Raw genomic sequence first — 24,096 nt, 5'->3', positions numbered from 1 at the left:
ACCATCACCCCTTGTGCTGTCATAAGAGGCACTGCTAAGAAGTCTGTCCCCAGCTTTCTTATCACCCTTTTAAGAAGAGGAAGGCTGCTCTGTTGCTCCCTGGTGCCTTCTCTTCTCCAGGCTGAACAAACCCAGCCTGGCCTCACAGCAGAGGGGTTCCCCCACTCAGGTCATTTTTGTGGCTTCCTCTGGGCCTCCCCCAACAGGTCCTTGTCTTTCCTGTGCTGAGGACTCCAGATTTAGACACAGCACTGCACTGGAGTCTCACTGGAGAGGAGCACAATCCCTTCCCTCCATCTGATGGCCCTGATCCTTTGGATGCAGCCCAGGAGGTCGCCAGCTTCTGCGCTGTGAACAGACATTGCCAGCTCATGTCCTACCAGCACCTACCAGCACCCTCAAGCCTTTCTCTGCAGTGCTGCTCCCCATCACTTTATCCTTTGCATTATGACCATCCAGCCACTTCCTCATCCACCAAACAATCTTTCCATCAAAGCCACCCCAAATCCTCCTTTCTCCATCCCTGCGTCACCAGTGCCCTCTCCTCAGAGCTCCCTCTGCATGCACCATTCCAAAACCCTTTGCAGGATGCCCTGAAGGAGATGCTTCAGTGCCACAGATGCATCCCTCCAGCTGCCCTGAGGGAGAACCTTCAGCCTTGCAGGCACTGGTCCCAGAGGCTGTGGGAGCACTGGGAGTGCCTGTCTGGCTGAGATGTGCAGAGAGTCCTGCCAAAGCAGCACTTCTTGGCATCCTCCAGCCTGGGGAGGGCTTTGGGGGATACTCTCACACTGAGAAAAGAGAAATTAAGCTTTGTGCCTGGAAAGCACATGAGCTGGAGGGACAGTTCCTGTTCCATGGGCTGCTGCAGCCCTTTCCAGGAATGCTCTGGTGTCCGAGGAACCAGGTGGCAGCCTGAGCAAGCACTCTGCAGGAGGAAATACCAAAGTGGCATTTGAATCTGCCTGGACTCCCGTGGGAGGAGCAGCAGAGAGCACAAATCAAACCACTCTTTGCCTGTGCGCAAGGCCGTGGCTGCAGACTAGATTCTTCCTCATGCATAATTAATAAGGATAATTAATAAGGAATATTAACATCACAAGGAAGTTCTTGAAGCCTTTCTGCAGGTGTCTATCACCCTTTTCTCTGGCCCAGAGGAGGTTGGCTGTCTCCTGCTGATTGGATTGTTCTGCCCTAACAGCACCCTGAGGTGTGGCCTCACCGGTGCCCAGTCCAGGGGACCCAATCACTGCCCTAGTCCTGCTGCCCCACTACAGCTGAGCCAAGCCATCCTGGCACTGAAGGAAGCACCATGCACAGAGCAGGGTGATGCCACTTACATCCCTCCCTGCAGATCAGCCAAGCATCTGCTGGTGACAAGCACCTCGGCCCCAAAAGGGTCCATGTCCACGCCAGGGCTAGGGACCAACCGCTTTCAGATGGGTGTCCCCACCCCAGGGTGCACCCCAAGGGCCTTTCCAGCTATGTTCCCACAGTCATGATGTGCCTTTTCCTGAGTAAGTGAGCACAAGGGAAAGGCTCAGTCCAGCTCCAGCCCTTCAGGGTGATGCCATAGTCCCTCAGCCCCACCACCATCATACCTCCTCCCCCCAGGGCTGCCTCATGGGAATCCCAAAGGCACCCCATGGGCTTCATTCAGGAATCCACAAATCTACTCTCCCCAAACCTGCCTCTGCAGTGCCCAGCTGATGCTGCCTGCCCAGGGACTCCCTCATCTGTTGGACACACACCCCTACCCCTTCTTTGGGGGGTTCACATTATCTGGACAGAGCCCTGTTGGACCAGCCTTGATTGATATTTGGGAGCAGGGGCTCCTCTAATCATCTTTGGCTGGAGCACCTCTTCTGTGATGTGTGATGACAGACTGCAAGAACTGGGGCAGTTCAGCCTGGAAAGGAGAAGACTCCAGGGAGTCTAGACCCACTCCAACAGGTCTGTGACTCTCCTGTGCTGCAGACCCCAGAGCTGGACTTAGCACTGGGGGCGGGAGGGGATCTCACCAGAACCTTATAGCTACATTTCAATAGCTGAAGGGATCCTACAGGAGGGCTGGGGAAGGACTGTTTAGAAGGGTTTGGAGTGATAGGACAAGGGGCAGCAGTTTGAAACTGGAGCAGGGTAGAGTTAGGTTGGACAGCAGGAGGAATTTCCTTAAAATGAGTAGTAAAATACTGACACAAGCTGCTGAGGGATGTTGTTGAGGCCCTGTCCCTGGAGACATTCAAGATCAGACTTGATGGTGCCCCATGCAGCCTGATCTATTGGAAGTGTCCCTGCTCAATGCAGGGGGGCTAGACAAAAATGACATTCAGGGTCCCTTCCAACCTGATGCAATCTGTAAACCTGAGCTTTCTAAAACTTAAAACTGGAGTCTCAGGTGGTTTCCTTATACAACCAAATTTTACACTATGAGCACCAACTCAGGAACTTGTCTCCTCCCCACACCAGCTCCCCTTCCCCACAGACAGACAGACCACTGTGTCCCATTGCTGGAGGGTCACTTCTGGGGCATGCTTGCAGCAGAATTCTCTGGGGCTGTGGGACTGGTATGGCTCACCCCAGCTTGCTAGAGCTCGTGGGATTCCATGGAAGTCAGCAACAGTGTGAGGAGCAACCACCTTCAACCTGTGCCACGCAGAGCCTGGTGGCCACCTCTTGGTGTCTCTCCTGCCAGCACTGGCCAGGTATGGGCTTCTTCAGGGGGACATGGTGACTTCGGGGCTCCCTTCAGCACCCCTCTTGCCTGCGGTGAACAGTTCCAGGTGCTGCTTTGTCCTCCCCCTGACATTATCTCTCCTCCTGCAGGCTTCAGGACTTCCACAGAGACACCATCTTCATTCTGGGGAGAGAGCTGACGGCAACCACAGTCAACCCAGGCGGTCGAGTCCCTAGCACCCCCCAGCATCATCACAGTTGGTGACCACCCTCAACCCACAGAGTGAGGGATGCTCACCCCCAACGGTGCTCAGCAGCTCCTTCAGCTCCTGCTGCAGCCGCAGCTGCAGCAACTCCCGCAGCAGCTCCCGGCGCCGGCTCCGTGGGACCACCCCCATGCGCCGCAGGGTCCTGTCAGTCAGCCGCAGCAGGACCCGGCCTGACACATGGTGCTCATGGGCCAGCTCCACCAGCTCCTCGGCCCCGCTCCAGGCAGCCAGCCAGCCACCCACCTCTTCCACTGTCCACTGCCCTGCTGGATGCTGCTCCCACCGGGCACCCTCCAACACCTGGGTGGGAGGAGAGTGGTGAGCTGGGTGGCCCCCTCCACCCCCAGCCTGGCCCTCCAGCCTCATAGAAGCAGAAGCCATAGGCTCAAGCTGGCTCCTGCATGCCAAAGCTCCCCTTCTCAGCCTGAATGGGCTCCTCGGTCCAATCCCCACGCTGATGCTCAGAGAATCACAGAATGGTTTGTGATGTAAGGCACCTTCCAAGGTCATCCAGTCAAGAGGGACATCCTTAGCTAGAGCAGGTTGCTAAGAGCCCTGTCCAGACTCACCTGGAACGTTTCAGGGATGATTCACCTTCCACCTTTCTGGGCAACCTGGGCCAGTGTGTCACCACCCTCATACCAAAGAGTTTCTTCCTTCTACCTAGTCTGAACCTCTCCTCTTTTAGTTTAAAACCATCACCCCTTGTCCTGTCACAACAGGCCCTAATAAAAAGTCTGGACCCACTCCAACAGGTCTGTGTCTCTCCTGTGCTGCAGACCCCAGAGCTGGATTCAGCACTGTGGTGAGGGGAGTCTCACCAGAACAGAGCAGAGAGGCAGAATCCCCTCCGTTGATCTGCTGGCCACATTGCTTTGCATGCAGCCCAGAAGATTCGGCTTTCTTGTTCCCATCCTCTACCTGTGAGGTGTCCCCCAACACTTGTGGCCCAGCCACAGTTACCTGGGGAGTGTCTCCAGCCCTCCATCACCTACCCACACTCACCTTGGCTGTTGCACATCCCTCCAGCGGTGCCTTGGCCCCATCCTGCACCTGGGGGTCCATCTGGGGCAGCTCAGGTTCCCTGCAAATAGGGTTTCATCATCTGGAGGTCCTGTGGCTTGCCCCAGACCAGTCCCTGCCCACCAGATAAACCATCCAGCCCCTCACCATGGCAAAGCACTCCAGCCAGTGGTCCTTGCCCACTGCTACCTCCCTGAGGGGATGTGGGTGGCCACCTTCAGTACCACTCAGTCTGTGTTCCCTTGCTGCCAGGCAGGAGGGGGCTGCTCACCAGGGTGCCAGGCCAGAACCCATGGCCAGACCCCATTGTATGTCTCACTACATGGGTGTGCAGAGCCTGACACACCCAAGGAGGGGTGAGATCAGCCCTGGCTTGCCTGTGCTCGCCACCTCTGTGAGCCCCAGTGTGGGGACACCAGCACCGCACAGCTCCCCCAACCCAGGTAGGACCACTTCCGTAGCCTGACCTCCTCCTCCTCACCACCCTTCACCTCACCCTCCACCCCAGAACAGTGCCAAACACCCAGAGAGCGAAAGAAACCTTTGCCCGGGCCCTGCCTCTGTGGGCACAGCCCCGTGTGTGACCCAATGCCAACCTGGTTTCACCCAGCAAACAGCACTGCCAGGCTGGGCAGGACCCCCTCCCACACGTTTTCATGGTCACAGAAGTGCAAAGGCAGATTCCACCCATGCCCAGAGCTGGTGAAGAATTTCACTGCAGGTAGCTCACCGTGTTTGCCCCAGGCATCTTCCCCCCACAGAGGGGCACAGGATGCACCAAAGTAGCTTCACCTATGATGATGATGGTGGAGAGGGCTGAAGCATGTGGAGGAGAGGACGCAGAAGAGGCACAAGCAGAACAAGCAGGAGAAGTAGGATGAACCCCAAGGATGAGTCACATCCTGAAGGACCTGCCCACAGAACATGCAGGGACTCAACCACCACCTGCCCACAGAGCTGACCTGCCCCCACCTCAAGATCCTGAAAGGGGGTTAAATACCTCAGACCACAGTGAAAATGATCCACCATGGAACAAGCAGGTCAGATCAGAGCTGCCAGGGTTGGCCAATGACACCAGCAACACACTTTGATAAAATCCTCAAATCATACCTTGGTTTGAGTGGGGAAAGGACCTTTAAAAGTCATCTAGTCCTCCCTTGCAGTCAGCAGAGATAGACATCTTCAACTAGAGCAGGCTGCTCAGAGCCCTGCCCAACCTGGCCTGGAATGTTGGTGGGGATGGAGCACTCCCACCTCTTTGTGCAGCTTGGGCCAGTGCCTCACCACAAACAATTTCTTTTTTATACACCCTCTTTTAGTTTAAATCAATTACAGTAGCACTGCACAGGATTTCCAACCAGGAATAACCAAGAGTCCACCCCCTGTCACACCTGTCCCTTATCTCAGGTGTGGCTCTGAACTGCAGGGCTGGGACACAGCTAGTAGGTTGCAGAAGCCATTTCCTTCACCCAGAGGATTGTGGAGGTTGTTTTAGATTCTCTGTATCATGGTTCAAGCCCTGTCAGCAGCTAAGCACTACCCAGCTGCTCACACAACTGCCCCCTGCTGTCTGGTGGGATGGGAAGCAGAGCTGGGATTCCTGACACATAACACCAACCATCCACAGCTAATGAAATCAGAGATGATCAGAGCAAGGAAACTAATCCAGAAAGTTAAACCAAGAGAGCAAGAACAACTGTGTCATCTCCCCAAAATCGTGGGAGAAGGACCACAAGGCTGACCCCTAGTCTATCAGCAACTTAATTCATTACAATTATACTGAATGTCGGAAATTTCACAGAACCACAGCACAGTAGGGGTTAAAAGGCACCTCTGGAGATCTAGTCCAACCCCCTTGATAAAGCAAGATCATATACAGCAGGTTGCCCAAGATTGAAATATCCAGACCAGTTCGGAATCCCTCCAGAGAAGACTCCACACAGCCTGTCTGGGCAGCACAGTCCAGTGCTCCAGTACCCTCACAGGAAAGAGGTTTCCTCTCATGGAGAAACCTCCTGGGTTCCAGGCTGTGACAATTGCCCTTTGTCCTACCACTGAAAAGAGTTTGGCTTCATCCCCATGCTCCTCACTCTTTAGATATTGATCAGCATTGAGATTCCCTCTCAAGTCTCTTCTTCTCCAGGCTAAACAGCCCCAAGGTCTCTCAACCTTTTCATCACAGAGATGCTCTAGTCCCCTCAGCATCTTTGTAGCCTCTGCTAGGCTATCTCCAGTAGTCCCTTGTCACTCTTCAACTGGGGAGGCCTAGAACTGGGCCCAGGACTCCAGATGTGGTCTCACTAAGGCAGGGTAGAAGAAAAGATCCTCTCTTGACCTGCTGGTCAAAGGCACATTGCTGGCTCGTGGGGAACTTCTTGTCTCCCAGCAGTCCCAGGTCGTCCTTCCATGCAGAGCTCTTTTCCAGCAGGTCAATTTCTAGCCATTTGAAAAATGCCAAGCATTCAAAGTGTGCAATCCAGGTGCCACAGAGATGCAGGAGATACCTGAAAAAATCCCCCCCAAAAAAAGATTTTGGTGATTTATGTAGGCTCTGGAGCTAAAGGTGAATTGTGGGCAGAGTTCAGAGCAGCTGCCACCTCAGACCATAGAGCAAACACCATAAAACCCATTCCAAACATATTCAGGCAAGGGAAGGGAAGGGAAAGAAAACAGCCAGGTAATGTGGTTTTTTTCACCAATTTATTGTTGTTAACATGAGCAGCAAACATTTATCAGGAACAATTCACCAAGTCCAATGCTGTTTGTGCATGGCGCAGACAACGCCCTCTTTACAAACCATGTCAGACAACTCTGAATCCTTCCAAGACAAGATGTTGCTCCCCATAAGGCCACCTTAACTCATTCTCACCAACCTCCAGCACTTTACATTCTCCTTATCTCCAAAGTTCATTCACTTTGGAATAATTTTTCTTCTTCAGGGACAGAAATCTTTCTTATTCAAGAGTGACAGCAGAAATCAGATCTCTGAGGCAAGGACCCTGGAGAGACTAAGAGCCACAGGAAGTTTTTTCTCAATCTGGAAGTGGATTATTTCTTGCAGCATGTTTGTTAGTTGAAAATTACCAACTGAGCAGATAAAAAGGTATTTACAAAGGCCACTAAAAATCCTTTCCAAGAAGGATTGTTATGTTCTCATTAGTGCATTGAAGTGGCATCACCAGGCGCATGTTGGATGAGTAGCCCCTCAGCAGTCTCTTGTCCTCTTACTGAGGGTAGAGCTCCACTATCATGGCATGGCCCTGGAAGGAGACAGAGAAATGTCACAGAAAGGACAAAATATCAGGCATGTACTCAACAGGACCTGCTCGTTTCATTCTTGCTTCAAAATAAAAGGAGAAGTGAAAATCCAAAGCACCAGAGGCCACTCTGATCAACTAATCTCCCGAGGGCCCGAATAAAGAACTGAGAATGGAGGAAACATCAGGAGCAGTGTCCTCACAGGTGCTGTGTCCCCACAAAATTGCCACAGGTCATATAATCATAAAGGTTGGAAGAGACCTCCAAGATCATCCAGTCCAACAGTTAAGCCAACACTGCCAGGTCACCACTAAACCATGTCCCTTAGCACCACACATCTACACATCTATTAAACCCCTCCAGGGATGGGGATTCCATCAACACCCTGGGCAGCCTGTCCTAGGCCTTGACAACACTTTACATGAAAAAAAATCGCTCCTCATGTCCAACCTTATCCTCCTGTGGCACAACTTGAGGCCATTTACTCTTGCCCTTGTTCCTTGGGAGAAGGAATGAACCTCCACCTTGCTCCAGCCTCCTTTCAGGGAGCTCTAGAGAGTGAGGTCTCCCCTGAGCCTCCTTTTCCCCAGGCTAAACATCCCCAGTTCCCTCAGCTGTTCCTCACAAGACTTGTGCTCTAGACCCTTCACCAGCTTCATTGCCCTTCTCTGGACATGCACCTCAATGTGCTTCTTGGAGTGAGGGGCCCAAAACTGAACTCAAACTGAATTTGAGGTGTGGCCTCACCAGTGCTGAGTACAGGAGGATGATCCCTGCCCTAGTCCTGCTGGCCACACTATTGCTGATGCAAGTCACAATGCTGTTGGCCTTCTTGGCCAACATCATCTTCAGACAACTGTCAACCAACTCCCCCAGGCTCCTATCTGCAGCCTCAGAAGTTGTAGGAAGTCTCCCAGCCTCACTTCTCATGTAAATATCTTTCTTCAAGATTAAGATGATGCACAATTTGTGAAGTGTCTAAGTGTCATCAAACAAAATCCTCAGAACGGAGTAGAAATCTCTCCTTCCCCTTTTGTACCACACAGGCATGGATGGGCTGCAGTCACCACTGCCCAGGGATGATTCTGAGATGACCTGGTGTAACTGGACAGGACAAAGGATAGCGGGCACAAATGGAATCCAAGAGGTTCCACCTGAACTTAAGGAAAAACTTTTTTCCTGTGATGGTGCAGGAACATTGGACCAGGCTGCCCAGAGAGGTTGTAGAGCCTCCATCGCTGGAGAGATTCCAAACCCACCTGGACATGATCCTAGGCAACCACCGTGGGTGGCCCTACTTTAGCAGGGGTTTTGGATTAGATGATCTCCAGAGATCCCTTCCAACCCCTGCCATGCTGGAATTCATCAGACCGATGGGAGCAGAAACGTCATTCCTGCCCCTTTCCAGAAGGAACAGTGCCATGCAGCATTGTTACCTGCCCTCCTGCTGCACAGGCAGCAACCAGCCCATACTGTCCCCCCTCCTTCTTCAGTCGGTGAGCCGCAGTGATCACCAGACGGCAGCCTGTGGCACCAAAGGGATGTCCCAGCGAGAGGGAGCCACCCCACTTATTGAACTTCTCCAGAGGAGGGGCTCCGACCTGCAGGAACGCACAGAGAGACACACAGTCACCTGCCTGGAAGGGAATTGCTTGACCTTCTCAAGACAACATCAGACCTATGGCCCAGGTTGGCCAAACAAATGTTCCTCATCCTGGACACAGACAAACCATGCCCAAGGCTTTAACTGCTTCACCCCCAGCCACACAGGTACACCCTGAGCTGGCATAAAACATGCTGAAGGGCTGAGCCCTTGCTGCTGGTTTTAATGCCTTCCTCTCCAACAATGAACACCATGGCTCTAGGTCTCCACCTCCTGCTGACAACAGGAATCATTCCCATAGAAGCTACCTGCAGTGGGATTTGCTAACCAGGCAAACAGGAAACGTGGTTTCTCCTCACAAAGCATAACCAAAGCATTTTACAGCACTGGCAAGCCCTGCTGCAATGAGGAACAAAAAGAAACCCACACAGTTAGACTAAGCTGAAGCTAAAAGTGTCCTGATTGTGTCTTACCTTGGACTTTCTGCCCATGTAGTTTTGTGCAAACCAGTCTGAATCCATCGCTTTCAGGTTAGCCAAGATCTGCCCCTGAATGGGAAGAGAGGGCAGCATTAACCAGGATAATGGTGAGCTTTGAGGAAAACCTATGGACAGCACTAGCATGTTGGAGATATCCCAAGACTGCCTACAGCCTCAAAACTAACACAACCAACAGAAAAGAAGCATTTTACAGCCTCCAACCTGCTAATTAGCCTCAGTTAGAGAAAGATGCTTCCCAGTTCACAACCCACCTCACCACACACATCCCTGATCCAGCCCATGACAGATGGATGCACAGAAGCCAGCTGAATGCGTGCCCCAGAGGCCACGAAGCCCAAAAGCATCCCGGCCTGGATCAGCAATAGTGTGGCCAGTAGGACTAGGGCAGGGATCAGCTCCCTGTACTTGGCTCTGCTGAGGTCACACCTCAAACACTGGGTTCAGTTTTGGTCCCCTCACTCCAAGAATCACATTGAGGTCTGGAAGCATGTCCAGAGAAGGGCAACAAAGTTGGTGAAGGATCTAGAACACAAGTCTTGTAAGGAATGGCTGAGGGAACAGGGGTTGTTTAGCCTGGAGAAAAGAAGGCTCATAGAAGACCTTGCTCTCTACAGCTCCATTACAGGAGGCTGGAGTGAGTCTCTTCTATAGAACAACCAAGAGGACAAGAGGAAACAGCCTCAAGTTGTGCAACCAGAGGTTTAGGTTAAACATGAGGACCAATTTCTTCCCCAAAAAGGGCTGTCAAGGCCTGGAACAGGCTGCCCAAGGAAGTGGTGGAGTCTGCATCCCTGGAGGGGTTTAAAAGCTGTGTAGATGCAGTGCTGAGGGACACAATTTAGTGGTGACTTGGCAGTGTAGGGTTAACAGTTGGACTTCATGATCTTAAAGATCTCTTCCAACCAAAACCATTCTATGATTATTTCATATAAGGGTCTTGGGAAAATAAGATTGGTTTTGATGTGTGATTCGAGAGGAATCTGTATTCCTTTCATGGTTTCCAGCAACATAAGCCCTTCTCAGTATGGATTGTGACAATGTAAAATGTTGGATATTTAAAATATCTTCAGTACCTTTAGTTAGACACAAGTGCAGTCACACACATCTACACTTAGCAAAGGTCACAGTCATAAAGGTTGGAAAAGACCTCCAAAGAAATGGTCTTAAGACCTTTCACCAACACAAAGGCAGATGTCTAAAGAAGGGCATTTTACAGTTAGGGACATCCTTAGCATTCAGAGTACTTACAGCAAAGGCTTCATGGAACTCAAACACATCAATGTCAGCCATGGTTAGACCAGCCTTCTCCAGAACTTTGGGAGTAGCGTACGTTGGGCTGAAGAAGAGTTAAGAAAGACAAGTCTTGCATGACTCAAACCATCATTCCCTTTCCCCACAGCAACCCACATTACATTCCATCTCTGTAGGATGTGCAGCTCCCTGACTGTCCCACTCCAACCAAAACACCATCTCAAGGAACTGCTGCTAGTCCCAACATGCTGAGATGCTCCCCAGCAAATCAGGGTGGATATTACTGACACTGCTGCCACCTCCCCCTCCTGAATCACAGCAAGCCTGGAGAGTTGCAATATCTCAGGAGATGCTTCACAACAAACACCTAATGGCAAGTCAAGGGTGTCATGCTAGTGTGGACTGTTCTAGGATGCTCTTGATCATCATCACCTACCCCAGTAGCAGCTGGTCCTTCGGATCCTGAGACACATACACAAAGTCCCTGCACAGGAGAAATGCTGTCAGTAACATGAAGAGGGAAAGGAAGGAAGGAAGGGTGGCATTCAGAGGCCACACAGAGCAGTCCCTATTTACCTTAGGTAGGCCTTTGGTTTGTAGCCCATTGCTAGAGCCTTCTCCTCAGACATGAGCAGCATCGCCGAAGCGCCGTCTGTCTGCAACAGGCAGAGAAAAGCCAGGTCAGTGTCTGGAGAACTAGCACACAGTGAGCACCAGGCCAGCCTGACAGCCTCCTGCAGAGCAGCGGGCAAGCAGGACCTGAATACAACCAGAGACATTCCCCTGCCATATGGGACAAAGAACAAGTCTGCATGGAGAGGGAGGACGGGAGGCGAGAGGGAGGACGGGAGGCGAGAGGGAGGACGGGAGGCGAGAGGGAGGACGGGAGGCGAGAGGGAGGACGGGAGGCGAGAGGGAGGACGGGAGGCGAGAGGGAGGACGGGAGGCGAGAGGGAGGACGGGAGGCGAGAGGGAGGACGGGAGGCGAGAGGGAGGACGGGAGGCGAGAGGGAGGACGGGAGGCGAGAGGGAGGACGGGAGGCGAGAGGGAGGACGGGAGGCGAGAGGGAGGACGGGAGGCGAGAGGGAGGACGGGAGGCGAGAGGGAGGACGGAGGCGAGAGGGAGGACGGGAGGCGAGAGGGAGGACGGGAGGCGAGAGGGAGGACGGGAGGCGAGAGGGAGGACGGGAGGCGAGAGGGAGGACGGGAGGCGAGAGGGAGGACGGGAGGCGAGAGGGAGGACGGGAGGCGAGAGGGAGGACGGGAGGCGAGAGGGAGGACGGGAGGCGAGAGGGAGGACGGGAGGCGAGAGGGAGGACGGGAGGCGAGAGGGAGGACGGGAGGCGAGAGGGAGGACGGGAGGCGAGAGGGAGGACGGGAGGCGAGAGGGAGGACGGGAGGCGAGAGGGAGGACGGGAGGCGAGAGGGAGGACGGGAGGCGAGAGGGAGGACGGGAGGCGAGAGGGAGGACGGGAGGCGAGAGGGAGGACGGGAGGCGAGAGGGAGGACCTCCAGTGTTAGCCCACACATCACTGAAGCACTTCCTTACAGTCCAGACCCACAACTTTCCCTGGTTTCAAATAGGATGGAAGCGCCTTAAAAGAATCACAGAATGTTTTGGGTTGGAAGGGTCCTCTAAAAGTCATCTACTCCAACCTTCCCCTGCAGTGAGCAGGGACATCTTCAGCTAGAGCAGGTCACTCAGAGCCCACTCCAACCCAACCTGGAATGTTTCCAGGGAAGGGGCTCCCTGGTGCCTGGGCGACCTGCTCTCCATGGCCCTGCTTTAGCAGAAGGATTGGACTAGATGATCCCCAGAAGTCCTTTACCACCCCAAATCACGCTGGGATTGCCCTTTGCTCTCAGTGATGGCATTACCAGGAAGGAGGAGTTGGCTGCTGTGACAGTTCCATAAGGCTTGACAAAAGCTGGCTTCAGCTTGCCCATCTGCTCCATGGAGGAAGGACGGATGCCGTTGTCTTTGGTAACTGTATCCTTGCCTGTTGATGACAAAGGCACATTTATACCACAAGAGCCAGCAGTGAATTTGCAAACCAGGATTCCGAGGGTCAAAAAAAACCCCCACCAAGTCAAACAACAGTGGGGTTCATAACAATTACGAATTCAGATTACAAAGCCTAAATCGGTATAGGTTGGTGTGCTCAGCTTTGAGGCAGTAAGAGCACTGGTAAGAACCATGCTGGAGCATGTCCAGAGAAGGGCAACGAGGCTGGTGAGAGGCCTTGAGCACAAGCCCTATGAGGAGAGGCTGAGGGAGCTGGGACTGTTTAGCCTGGAGAAGAGGAGGCTCAGGGGAGACCTCATTGCTGTCTACAACTACCTGAAGGGAGGTTGTAGCCAGGAGGAGGTTGGTCTCTTCTCCCAGGCAACCAGCACCAGAACAAGAGGACACAGTCTCAAGCTGCACCAGGGGAGGTTTAGGCTGGAGGTGAGGAGAAAGTTCTTCACAGAGAGAGTGGTTGGCCATTGGAATGTGCTGCCCAGGGAGGTGGTGGAGTCACCATCCCTGGAGGTGTTCAAGAGGGGATTGGACGTGGCACTTGGTGCCATGGTTTAGATAGTCATGAGGTTTAGGGTGACAGGTTGGACTCGATGATCTTTGAGGTCTCTTCCAGCCTTCTTGATTCTATGATTCTATGATAATTCTATGATAATTAAATACAGGCATTTTCAGCTGGTCCCAGTGCATATTGGGCCATATGTAACTGTGGCTCTACAGAAGTTGAGATTTTTCTAGGGAACTAACTACAGAGTGAAAGTGACCCAAATGAAGAGGTATCACACAAAAGCATGGCCACTGACTGGTGGGTGGAGAGGGTTAGGGTGTCAAGTCCTAGAAACAGGCTGCCCAGGAAAGTGGTAAGAGTCCGCATGCCTGGAGGATTTTAAAAGCCCTGTAGAGGTGGTGCTGTGGGACATGGTTTAGTGGTGATCTGGCCATGCTGGGTTAATGGTTGGACACAATGATCTTAAAAAGATCTTCTCCAACCTGAACCATTCTACACCTGAGCAACAACTGCCAGGCCTGGTGAGCTGGAGTCTACCACGCAGAACACGTTTCAGGTCTTCTTATCCTATCACCTCTCTCGGGACCTCCAAGACAAGAGGAATGTGACTTCCTTATCAGAGCAGGATTTTATTAGGCTTCTACTTGTTGACAGCTGAAGACAAACTGATGACTGAAAGCCTGACTGAAAGCACAAGTTGATTCTAGGTTCAACCACTCTGATTTTCTTTGCTCTGTCACCACAGATACAGGGCTGGCAAGACAAAATTTAGATCTCTAAAGAGATGGTTGTCTATTTGTAGAAGCATGTTTAGAAACAGGCTCCTATGTCAACAGACTTCAAGGCAGAAACTGAGCATTCCAAAGAGTCTAAATCCATATTAGATCCGCAGATGATTATCAACCTGACCCCAGGACTTCCTCTCCTTCTCTACATCAACTGTTTACTAAACTAGTACCTGCCAGCAATGAAAAACGTCTCACCTGGCACTTTGAAGGGTACCACGTCGAGCAGCAAGCCTCCATCCTGGGCTTTCTTGGCCAGTGTGTGTGAGCGAAGGGCGTACTCATCCTGCTCCAAACGGGAAATGGCGAAGGCAGCAGCCAGACGATCAGCAGAGTGCCCCATTGTCTCACTGGTGGAGAACTCTGCCACAGCTGGGAGCTACAAGACAGAAAAATCAAGTCAGGAGATAAAAATCCCTGCCCCGGGGCAGTTACATCCTGCTCAGGTGGTGGTTCAGCCCTGCAGAGTCAGCCCCTTGGGTTAGGTGGAGCAGTTAATACTCAAGCTATGCAGTTAACATGCCAGAAACTAGCTGGTGAGAAGGATGAGATGAACATGCAAAGGGTTTAGGAAATGCAATTAAAAATGAGGTCCACCCTGCTGGGTTCAAGAACTGCACTGGGTTTACACATACAAAGAGCAGCTGCCTTGGTCATCCAACAAGGACCCTGCTACAAAGGGTGACTGGTTTAGGCTCGAGGGGAGGAAAAAGCTATTCACAGAAAGAGTAATTGGCCCGTGGAATGGGCTGCCCAGGGACATGGTGGAATCACCAACCCTGGAGGTGTTCAAAAAAAGATTGGATCTGGCACTTAGAGCCATGGTTTACGAGATGATAGGTATTAGGTAACAGGACTTGATGATCTCTGAGGTCTTTTCCAACCTGGTTGATTCTGTGACTATTTGGGGCACAGTGAAACAATGCATCCTGAGACCTTGTCAAATACCTCCTCCAGCAAAACCAGAGGCATAAGGTGAGCTCAGCTAGACTTCATTTTTTCCAGCAGCACACAGGAACTCCCTTGTACACATCCAAGTCTGCCACTTTTATCTCTTATTTGGACTCTGAAGCTCATCTCTGCTATACAGACACTCTGCAAGGCAGAGAGCAGTGGCAGACATACAGCTTCCTCACGAAGAGCTTGATGCTGGTGAGGAGGAAAGTGCTTTTCCTGGAGCCCAGTTGGAAGCTCCCCAGGAGTAACTCGTACCCATTAGAGAGCATGGAGCCATGACTGCTATGAGATGCATTCACTGACTGCAGTTTTAACCTCAAGGACAGAGATCTGCTAAAAGCAAGCCACAGGCCCCCTAACTCCTCTCCACTGAGGCTGAGACAACTTGCTTTCCATCCTGTTTACAGACCAGTTTAGCCAAGTATCTTAATGCCTGAAAATTACCTCAGGAGCAAAGTAGTCAGGGCGGATTTTGGAAATCAAGGAGAGCTTTTGGCCCAAGGTCTTGGCTCGGTTCAGGGTCAGCATGGTCTTCCTCATCTTCCTGCTGTGACGAATGGGGACGTCAGACATCAACTCCACACCCCCTGCCACGACGACGTCACACTGCCCAGCTGCAATCAGACCCACTCCTGTGGAACAAGGCAGATTCTCCCATGAGAGCTGTGGGAAGAAGGGACACTTACCCTCCTGCTGCCTTAGGTTTTCTTTTCCTTCTCCAGTCTCTGGCTTTCACCAAGTTATATAGCACACATTTAACAGAGATTGAGCAGGTTGAACAGACTATTTCTGAACCACGTTCATGTTGTAATTTTGTTTCCACTTCTTTGTCACATGCCGCATTTGGAAGAAGAATATCCACAGCAATTTGAGATAGCAACCAGATCTCAAGTTTTTGCTCTGCCCTGTCACAGGGAGGCCACATCTGGAGTACTGGGGCCAGTTCTGGACCCCCAGTACAAGAGAGAAGAAACCACTGGAGAGAGCCCAACACAGACCATGAAGATGCTGAGTGGACTGGAGCATCTCTGTGATGAGGGAAGGCTGAGAGACTTGGGGCTGTTTAGCCTGGAGAAGAGCAGACAGAGGAGATCTTAATGCTGATCAATAGCTAAAGGGCAGGGGGCAACCAGATGGGTCCAGACTCTTTTCATTGGGGCCCAGTGACAAGACAAGGGGCAACTGGCAAAATCTGGAAACCAGAAGATTCCACCTGTGCAGAAAGAGAAACTTCTTTTCCGTGAGGGTGCCAGAGCCCTGGACCAGTCTGCCCAGAGAGCTGTGGAGTCTTCTCTGCAGATTCCAAGCCCACATGGATGTGATCCTGGGCAGCCTGCTCTAGGTGACCCTGTTTTAGTCAGAAAGGTCAAACTAGATTCTGGGATTCTGTTTAGGTTACGTCAAAGACGAAAGTAGCCTGAACCACAGCAACTTCCTTATCATGATGTAGTCTTTACCCCACAAGCTAACACAGGCACTGAACAAAGATTATTGATGACTGCAAAAGGTGTCCAGCAGGTCTACAGAAGACATTTGATTTCTATTATATTTTGTGAGTTCAAAACTTTCCTTTCATCCCAGAATTTATCTTAGGATTTCCCCCAAGGAACAAGTGAGAGGACAAGAAGAAACGGCCTCAAGTTGTGCCAGGGGAGGTTTAGGTTGGACATAAGGAACAATTTCTTCCCTAAAAGGTTTGTGAAGCTCTGTAATAAGCTGCCCAGGGTAGTGATGGTGTCACCACCCCTGAAGGGATTTCAAAACCATGTCGATGTGGTGCTAAGGGACATGGCTGAGTGATGACCTGGTAGTGCTGGACTAATAGTTGGACTCAATGATCTTCAAGGTCTCTTTCACCCAAAAGAAATCTATCAATCTTCAGATGATTATCTACACTCATGAAGCAGCACAAGTTAGAGGAGGGACACAGATGAGTTAAGTTCAGTCTCAAACCCACAACTTGTTCTTCCAGCCAACATACCTGTGGTCATAGCCTGGTTTGAAGAAATGCAAGCCATAGTGACTGTGTGGGCTGGAGTTTTGTCAGAGAAACCTGCTCCCAAGGCAGCCTAGGAGCAAGAAAGAAAAGCTGTTAAAACATCCACCTTTTGCTTCATGGGGACAGAGCTACCTTCTGCCCCACAGCACACTTTTACAGACTCAGCTGAGAACAAGCACGTTGAGTTTCATTTAGGGAAATACTGCAGCAGCTCTTGTCCATCCCAGATTCTGGACAGGAGGAGATGGCACCTGCCAAGGCTCTTAACTGCATTATGTGGACAGTCACTGGGCTTCCATTAATAAAGGAAATTAATCCCATATTTCACCATTTCAGAGAGTTCCAGCTACTTGACATCATATTTACTTCACTTTATTTGCAAAGGCAGCATGTGAAAGGAATTATTTAGACTCTTCAGGACACCAAAGAGAAGACATTTCTTGTCCAGAAAAAGCATCTTCTCCCCTGACCCAGCCAAAACACAGCCTCCCATCACGGGATAATGTGACCTTCCCTAACCGAGACGTGGCCAACTAGTTTAAAGTTCACAAGTTGTTCCCCAGTTAAAATTACACTGCAGCCTCATCTGACTGGCAGGTGACCAAAGCAAGTATTTGCACAGCCAAGGCTAAAACCACTGATGGAACTGGACAGCCTCAGAGCCTCCTGAGTCTTTCTAGCCCAGGTTCCATTAGAGTTTTGCCCAGAGAACAACAGAAGCTCCAAGTTAGAAAATTACATCTCGCTTCTCTACATTACTTCAGTGCACCAGCTTCTTCCTGTTGTACCATGTGAATTGTGTTCTCAGGCTGTTAAAATAACAGGCAGCCAAGATACTTTTTTTACAAGTGTTTGCAATCTTGACACACACTAGCTGCAGAAATTAGACTGACACAGGAAATGCTGCACACGACCCACCTCTCGAGCAACGTTACTGGTTTTCACCTCCTGGATAACTGTGCCATACACAATGTAATCCACAACATCCCGTGGGACACTGGTCCGGTTCAGTAACCCCCTGCGGAGAAGAGCACAACAAACTGAATCTCCACCATCCAAACAGTAACAGGACAAGAAGAAAAACACGTTCAGGATGTGCCAGGGGAGGTTTAGGTTGGACATGGGGAATAATTTTGTCACTAGAAGGTTTGACAAGCTCTAGAACAGGCTGCCCAAGGAAATAGTGGTGTTCCCATCCCTGGAGGGGTTGAAAAGACCTGGAGATATACCCCTCACCAACAGAGTTTAGCAGTGACCTAGCAGTGCTGGGTAAACAACTGAACTCAATGATCTTAAAGGTCTCTTCCCATCAAAAACCATTCTATGATTCTAACATTGGGACTCCCACCAGCAGTTTACTGTGGTTTCTGGCCCCTTCCAGTATTCCATTTACTTACTGCAGTGCTGCTCTTGCCAAGTCATGTGGCATAAGATCCACATACCTGGAAGGTAAAAAGGAGAGGCAGAAACTTAGAGCTATCAGGAACCAAAGCAAGGGTCTACTTCACAGTAAGCCAACACCACATTTGTAATAAACCACTTCACGCTCCAGGTTGTGAAGACAATCTGTGTATAGGCCAGCACAAAATCACTGTGCTAAAAACATTTAAAAGCAGAAGAAAGGATAAAGAAATGCCAAATCCATCTGAACTGAGTTAGGTCTAGTCCTAGTTCAGCTGTGAATTCGGTGGCACAAGTCTAGTAAGAGTTTACAGCAGATTCTTTGCAGATTGTACTGTTAGTTCTATGAAATTTCTTGCTTTATCTGCTGTAGATTCACCAACAGCTTCCTCCAGATGTGCAGCAAATCCTCTTTCCTCTCAGACTCCATATAAACAATCTTCTGACAAGGTATGTTCATTAGGTAACCTGGAGCAACTGTGCAGCCTAACTCATGGTCACTGCGGTTCTTTATGTATAACTACATCAAAATGAAGAAAAGATAACTGTTTTTCACAGAGAGATCCTACTGTTAACCACCTCAGCTTGGATTTTCTTCTTCTTTCATACTTACGTGGTGCCAGACTGCAAGAAGGGGATACGGACACCCTCCACCACAACAATATTCTTCACACCACTTTTGGATAAGGTCTTCTTACTCTTGGGTTGGACTGTTAAGAGAGAAGTTATGTCAGAAAGGCTAGCAGCAAGCTTGAAGGAAGATTCTCTTAAAACTTCTGGAACACAAGGAAAATTGTCCTCTTTGATGCCTAGGTCAAAAGTAGGACACCTGAGCTATCATCTTGTCTCTGGTTAATTACGTGACGTGTGAAAAATGATTTAACAACCCAATACACCCCCATCAGCAGAGATTCATCTCTAGCTACACTAAGACAAGGTTCTAGCTAAGGAGAAAGGCCTATAACTCCTTGTCTCTGTTACCACTGACATCAATGGTACAGAAAGAGACACCTTTAAAATTGCTGCACAGCTTAGAACACAAATGAGGCAGAACAAATTCAAAGCATTGGCTAAGATCTCTGACACTGTCTCCCAGAACAGCCCCTTAGGGAACTTAGGATGTGTGTGTTGGATGAGCAGACAGTGAGGTGGTTTGATAACTGGCTGAAGGACAGAGGTTAGAAGGCAGAGATTAGTGGCAACGTCTAGTCAGAAGCCTTTAGCTCACAGTGCTCCCTAAGGGTCAGGACTGAGTCCAGACTTATTCAACATCTTCAATGATCTGAATGAAAGAAGAGAGAGAACCCCCAGCCAGTTTGCTGATGATACAAAGCTGGGAGGAGTGGCTGACACCCCATCAGGTTGTGCTGCCATTCAGCAAGACCTGGATATCTGGAGTGTTAGGCAGAGGGGCACCTCGTGAAGATCAGCCATGGCAAATGTAGAGTCCTGCACTTGGGAGGGAAAACCCCCTGCACCAGGACTGGTCAGGGGTTGACCTGATGGGAAGCAGCTCTGTGGAGAAAGACCTGGGAGTGCTGGGAAACAAGCTGCCCAGGTGCCAGCAATGGGCCCTTGTGGCCAGGAAGGCCAATGGTCTCCTGGGTTTCACAAAGAAGACTATGACCAGCAAGTCTAGGAAGGTTCTCCTCCCTCTCTACTTTGCCTTATTGAGGCCACATCTGGAGTCCTGGGGCCAGTTGTTTCCTGTGAGGGTGCTGGAGCCCTAGAAGAGGCTGTGGAGTCTTTCTATACAGATATTCCAAACCCACCTCAACACAGCCCTGGGCAACCTGTTCTATATGACCCTGTTTTAGGTGGGGGGCTGGACTAGATGATCTGCCAACCCCCAGCTCTGTGCAGATCACTCACTTCGGGAGCAGCAAGGCCATAGTAACTGCCTTGCATGTGCTCTTACTGCACGGTAAAGGTGAGATAATTCAAGGTAAATCAAAAGAGTTCAAGAAGTCAACTAATTTGCACTCCCAGAGGGAAGCAAAAAGAGTGTATAAAGGTGCTGTGGGTAACTTCCTACTTCTCCGTAAGATGATTGAGGATCTCAGGTTCAAGACTATGCAACAGGCCACTGCAAGAGCTCTTCTAGAGTGACTGAAAAAAGAGTTCAGTGAGAATTTGATAAGGCAATCAGGCCTTAATGAGCATATGAGGCAGTTCTTTTACTGGCAAGAAAAGGATAGACACATAAAACAGATTAAGACCAGCTAAAGACTGCACTGAACCAAACATAGGCACCAGGATGGAACTCCAATGCTGTTCTTGGGTTATACAAAGTTCTATGTTCCAAAGAGGTAAGGGGAAACTGCTCTCTCCAGGCCAAAATCCAGGCAGCTCAAAGCACAAGTCACCCAAGCAACCCTTCCACAACAAATCCCAGATCACTTCCAACTACTCACTAAGGGCCAGAGCTAAAAAACCACGTGTCACTGCACACATTCAGCAGCTTCACTGAGACCTGAGCCTCTTAATGGACACGCTGGACTTCAGAGCTAATTTCACAAAGCTTCTCCTTGTGAGGGACAATCCCCTCCCCTCTGGGAAAGCAAGCTGGTTGTGCCTAAACAGTTAATAAACCCCAAGCTCAACCTCTCTGTTTGGGCTCTAGAAATAGCAGTAATCAGGTGACAAAGAGGCCTAGCTGCTGAGAGTGAGGTTGAGAGGACACAGCTGCCAGCAGAAGTTTTATTTCACAGAATGGTTTTGTCTGGAAAAAACCTTTAAGATCATTGAGTCCAGCCTCAAACTCGGCACTGTCAGGTCACCACTAAACCATGTCCTTCAGCAACTCATCTAAATGGCTTTTTAAATTCTTCCAGGGATGGGGACTCCACCGCTTCCCTGGGCAGCCTATTTCAGGACTTGACAACCCTTTTGGGGAGGAAATTGTTCCTTGTGTCCAACCTAAGCCTCCCCTGGCACAACTTAGAAGTACAGAATTGTTTTGGTTGGAAAAGACCTTTAAGATCATAGAGTCCAACCATTATATAACACTACCAAGTCTGCTGCTAAATCATATCCCTCAGCAACACATCTCAGAATCTTTTAAACACCTCCAGGGATGGCGATTCAACCGTCTCCCTGGGGAGCCTTGTTCTAGTGTTTGATAGCCCTTTCAGTGATGAAGTTTCTAATATCTAACCTAAACCTCCCCTGGTGCAACTGAGGCCATTTCCTCGTCCTATCACTTTTCCTTGGGAGAAGAGTCTGAGCACCATCTCACTCCAACCTCCTTTCAGGGAGCTGTAAGACAGCAAGGCCTTCCCTTTTCCCCAAACTAAATAACTGCAACTCCCTCACCCACTCCTCACAAGACTTGTGCTCTAGACCCTTCACCACTTTCACTGCCCTTCTCTAGACACAGTCCAGCACCTCGCTGTCTTTCTTGAAGTGAGGGACCCAAGATTTGTGTGTGTGTTCACAAAACTAAACAGATTACTCGTGTGCAGCTTTCTCGAGCTAAGGCTGTCTGCCCTGTATTTATGAGATTTGCATAAAAGGAGGCACTGGAAAAAGGAGATAGCTTCAGAAACAGTCTCTTTTAGCACAAACCTACTGAAGACTCCAGGTGTTTTCACTTTACCTGCAGCTTGTAACTGCGATGAGCAGCTGAGCGATCGAGCAACTGGGAAAGAAGAAACAGAGAAAGAGAGTTTGTCAACCCTGAGATTTATCATTTTTGGTTTCTGCAAGAATTATTAAAAAGAAGAAATAAGGTGATGCCATAGTAAGGTGAACATTAACATCTGTGAGGTATTTTTTATTTTGCTCTTAAAAACAACGCCGTTCATAGCACCCACCATGAGATTCCTCCTCTATTAAGATGCCAACAGAACAGAGATTCAGGTACAAGCAGCCAGCCCAGACTTAACACTTAGAATTTCCTAACCCAGCAATTCAAGCTTTTAATAAAGACAACAATACTTACAGACCCTGGCAGCCCATCCTGAGGAGGCAGGGAAGTTTCTGATAGCATAGCTCAGCATGGTACTCATTTTGGTATCTAGAGTAGCTGGAAAAAGACTGACATTAATCCAAACTGGTCTGTTCAGAGCAATTCTAACCTGCCTGTTTCACACAACACCAAAAAAGCAAGCAAGAGAAGATACTCCAAGGACAGCAGCACAATTACTTCCTATCACACTTTTGGAACAGCACCTAACTCACGAGGAGCCTGGCTTATGACTGTGGTCTGCAAATGTCCCTATAAATAAATACTCACCTCCCCAGTAACCCAGTACTCAGTGTAGTTTGATTCCCCTCCCAGTAACTGTTCCACTGCTTCCCCACTGGAAAATTGTCCCAGTGCCCAGTCAACTTCCCTGCCAGCCTGACTCCCCTGACACTCTCTTTCATGCCACCACTCCTCATTTTAACCATCAGTTCTAACCTCAGTAACTTCTGATGTATGTCCCTAGGGGAAGCAGGACAAATCGGTACCCACTACCTCAAAATCTTCATCCCAAAGCTTATTCCAAAATAGGGTTTCCCCACAAATCAAACCCCATTTGCAGTTGTTACTGCCCAGAGTAAAAAAAAAAAAAAAAAAAAAAAGGTCCTCACAGCTCATTTTTTGGCTGCATCACAACAGCATTCACCTCATTCTGTCACATTTTTAGTGCTCTACCTCTCAACACTTTCATTTCCTACAGGTTTAGGGAAATACCTGCAGCCAGTACTCCCCATCCCCTTATTGCTGCTCCATATAGCTTCTCTAAACAGCATTAAGCTGCCAACCACTTACTTTCACATCTCACGCTTCACAGCTCCACTCCTCCTACATGCCACACAGCATTCACCAGCCAGCTATGCTGGCATCCCACAAGCCAAATCTAGGCCTCTAACATCAGTAAAGGTGCAGAAAACAGATCCCTTCCTGATAATCCTTCTCTGTCTCACTCCCACCCCTGAGTGAAGCTTTTTCCTAAATCTCTGTCCCACTGACAGAACAGTTGCTTCCCGTGTCTGCAAACAAGGCCAACACCTTGCCCACCTGCTCTTCTCCCATTACACCCACTCACCTCACTCCCCACAACAAGAACTATCCCCTCCATTTTCCATAGTCAGTTGCTCCCCTAGTACCCCAACAAGATAATTCTTCACCCTCACAAATCGAGCCGGCCAAAGCTCTTTCCGGAGTCTGCAGCACCGGTCCTGCTTGCACAACCGCCCCTCATCCCCTTGCCTCTTTCCACAACCCTGACACCCCTGTACACACCACACCTTTCCTGCATACGCTCGAAGGACAAGCATCTTGTACAAACAGCGCACACAAGCCACAGCCTCCTCACGCTTGCTTCTCATCCCACCAGACGCTCACCTCACACCCCACACGAGCTCCTCATTCCAGGCCCAGTCCCCAGAGCCACTATGCACTCCTTAGCCGCACAAGGCCAGCCCCGGCGCAGGTGTGTACCCCTTCATCGGGCTGCAAGCACCCCAACAGGTGCCCCAAAATCAAGGAAGGACACCTCCACCCCCCACCCCACCCCCAATTAAGCAACAGGCCCCGCCCCTCACCTTCACACCTAACACCCTCCTTCACCTTTCACCTGCTTCCCCTCCACCCGGCCGACCTACTTCCACTTCCTCCCCGCTCCCCTTCTCTCCAGCCAAGGCAGCCCTCCAAGCCTCTCCGCCGCCCCCTTCACCCTCATCATTGCTCCCGACCCACTCCTCAAACCCCGCACCTCCACCCTGTGCCCGGCACCGCCCTGCACTGCCACCGCCACTGCCACCTCCCGCCGCGCCGCCACTCAGAAAGGACCCCGTGCCCACCCCACCTTGCGGCCAGTCCCACCGCCCGCCTGAGGAACACCACTCATCCTGC

General features: G+C 50.4%; 1 protein-coding gene across 2 annotated transcripts; it reads right to left on the bottom strand.

Annotated features, from left to right (window-relative positions):
• Positions 1-6,658: 6,658 nt before the first annotated feature.
• Positions 6,659-23,964, bottom strand: HADHB (hydroxyacyl-CoA dehydrogenase trifunctional multienzyme complex subunit beta). Of its 2 annotated transcripts, none has more exons than XM_054383500.1 (16): positions 23,957-23,964; positions 22,195-22,278; positions 21,850-21,891; positions 18,865-18,961; positions 18,248-18,292; positions 17,769-17,868; positions 16,833-16,920; positions 15,296-15,483; positions 14,093-14,273; positions 12,460-12,581; positions 11,157-11,236; positions 11,017-11,064; positions 10,578-10,665; positions 9,303-9,377; positions 8,663-8,827; positions 6,659-7,228 (listed from the first exon to the last, which is right to left on the bottom strand). In XM_054383500.1, the coding sequence occupies exons 2-16, from the start codon at positions 22,259-22,261 to the stop codon at positions 7,193-7,195; spliced, it is 1,422 nt and encodes a 473-aa protein (XP_054239475.1). In that variant the 5' UTR covers positions 22,262-22,278; positions 23,957-23,964; the 3' UTR covers positions 6,659-7,192. The 2 variants fall into 2 exon arrangements, with proteins under 2 accessions (XP_054239475.1, XP_054239474.1); XM_054383499.1 differs by lacking the exon at positions 23,957-23,964 and adding an exon at positions 23,587-23,672.
• Between the last annotated feature and the right edge of the window lie 132 nt (positions 23,965-24,096).

Source organism: Indicator indicator, chromosome 9 (genome assembly GCF_027791375.1).
Source record: "Indicator indicator isolate 239-I01 chromosome 9, UM_Iind_1.1, whole genome shotgun sequence".
Lineage (NCBI taxonomy): Eukaryota > Metazoa > Chordata > Aves > Piciformes > Indicatoridae > Indicator > Indicator indicator.
This window is presented reverse-complemented; position numbering and strand designations above follow the sequence as displayed.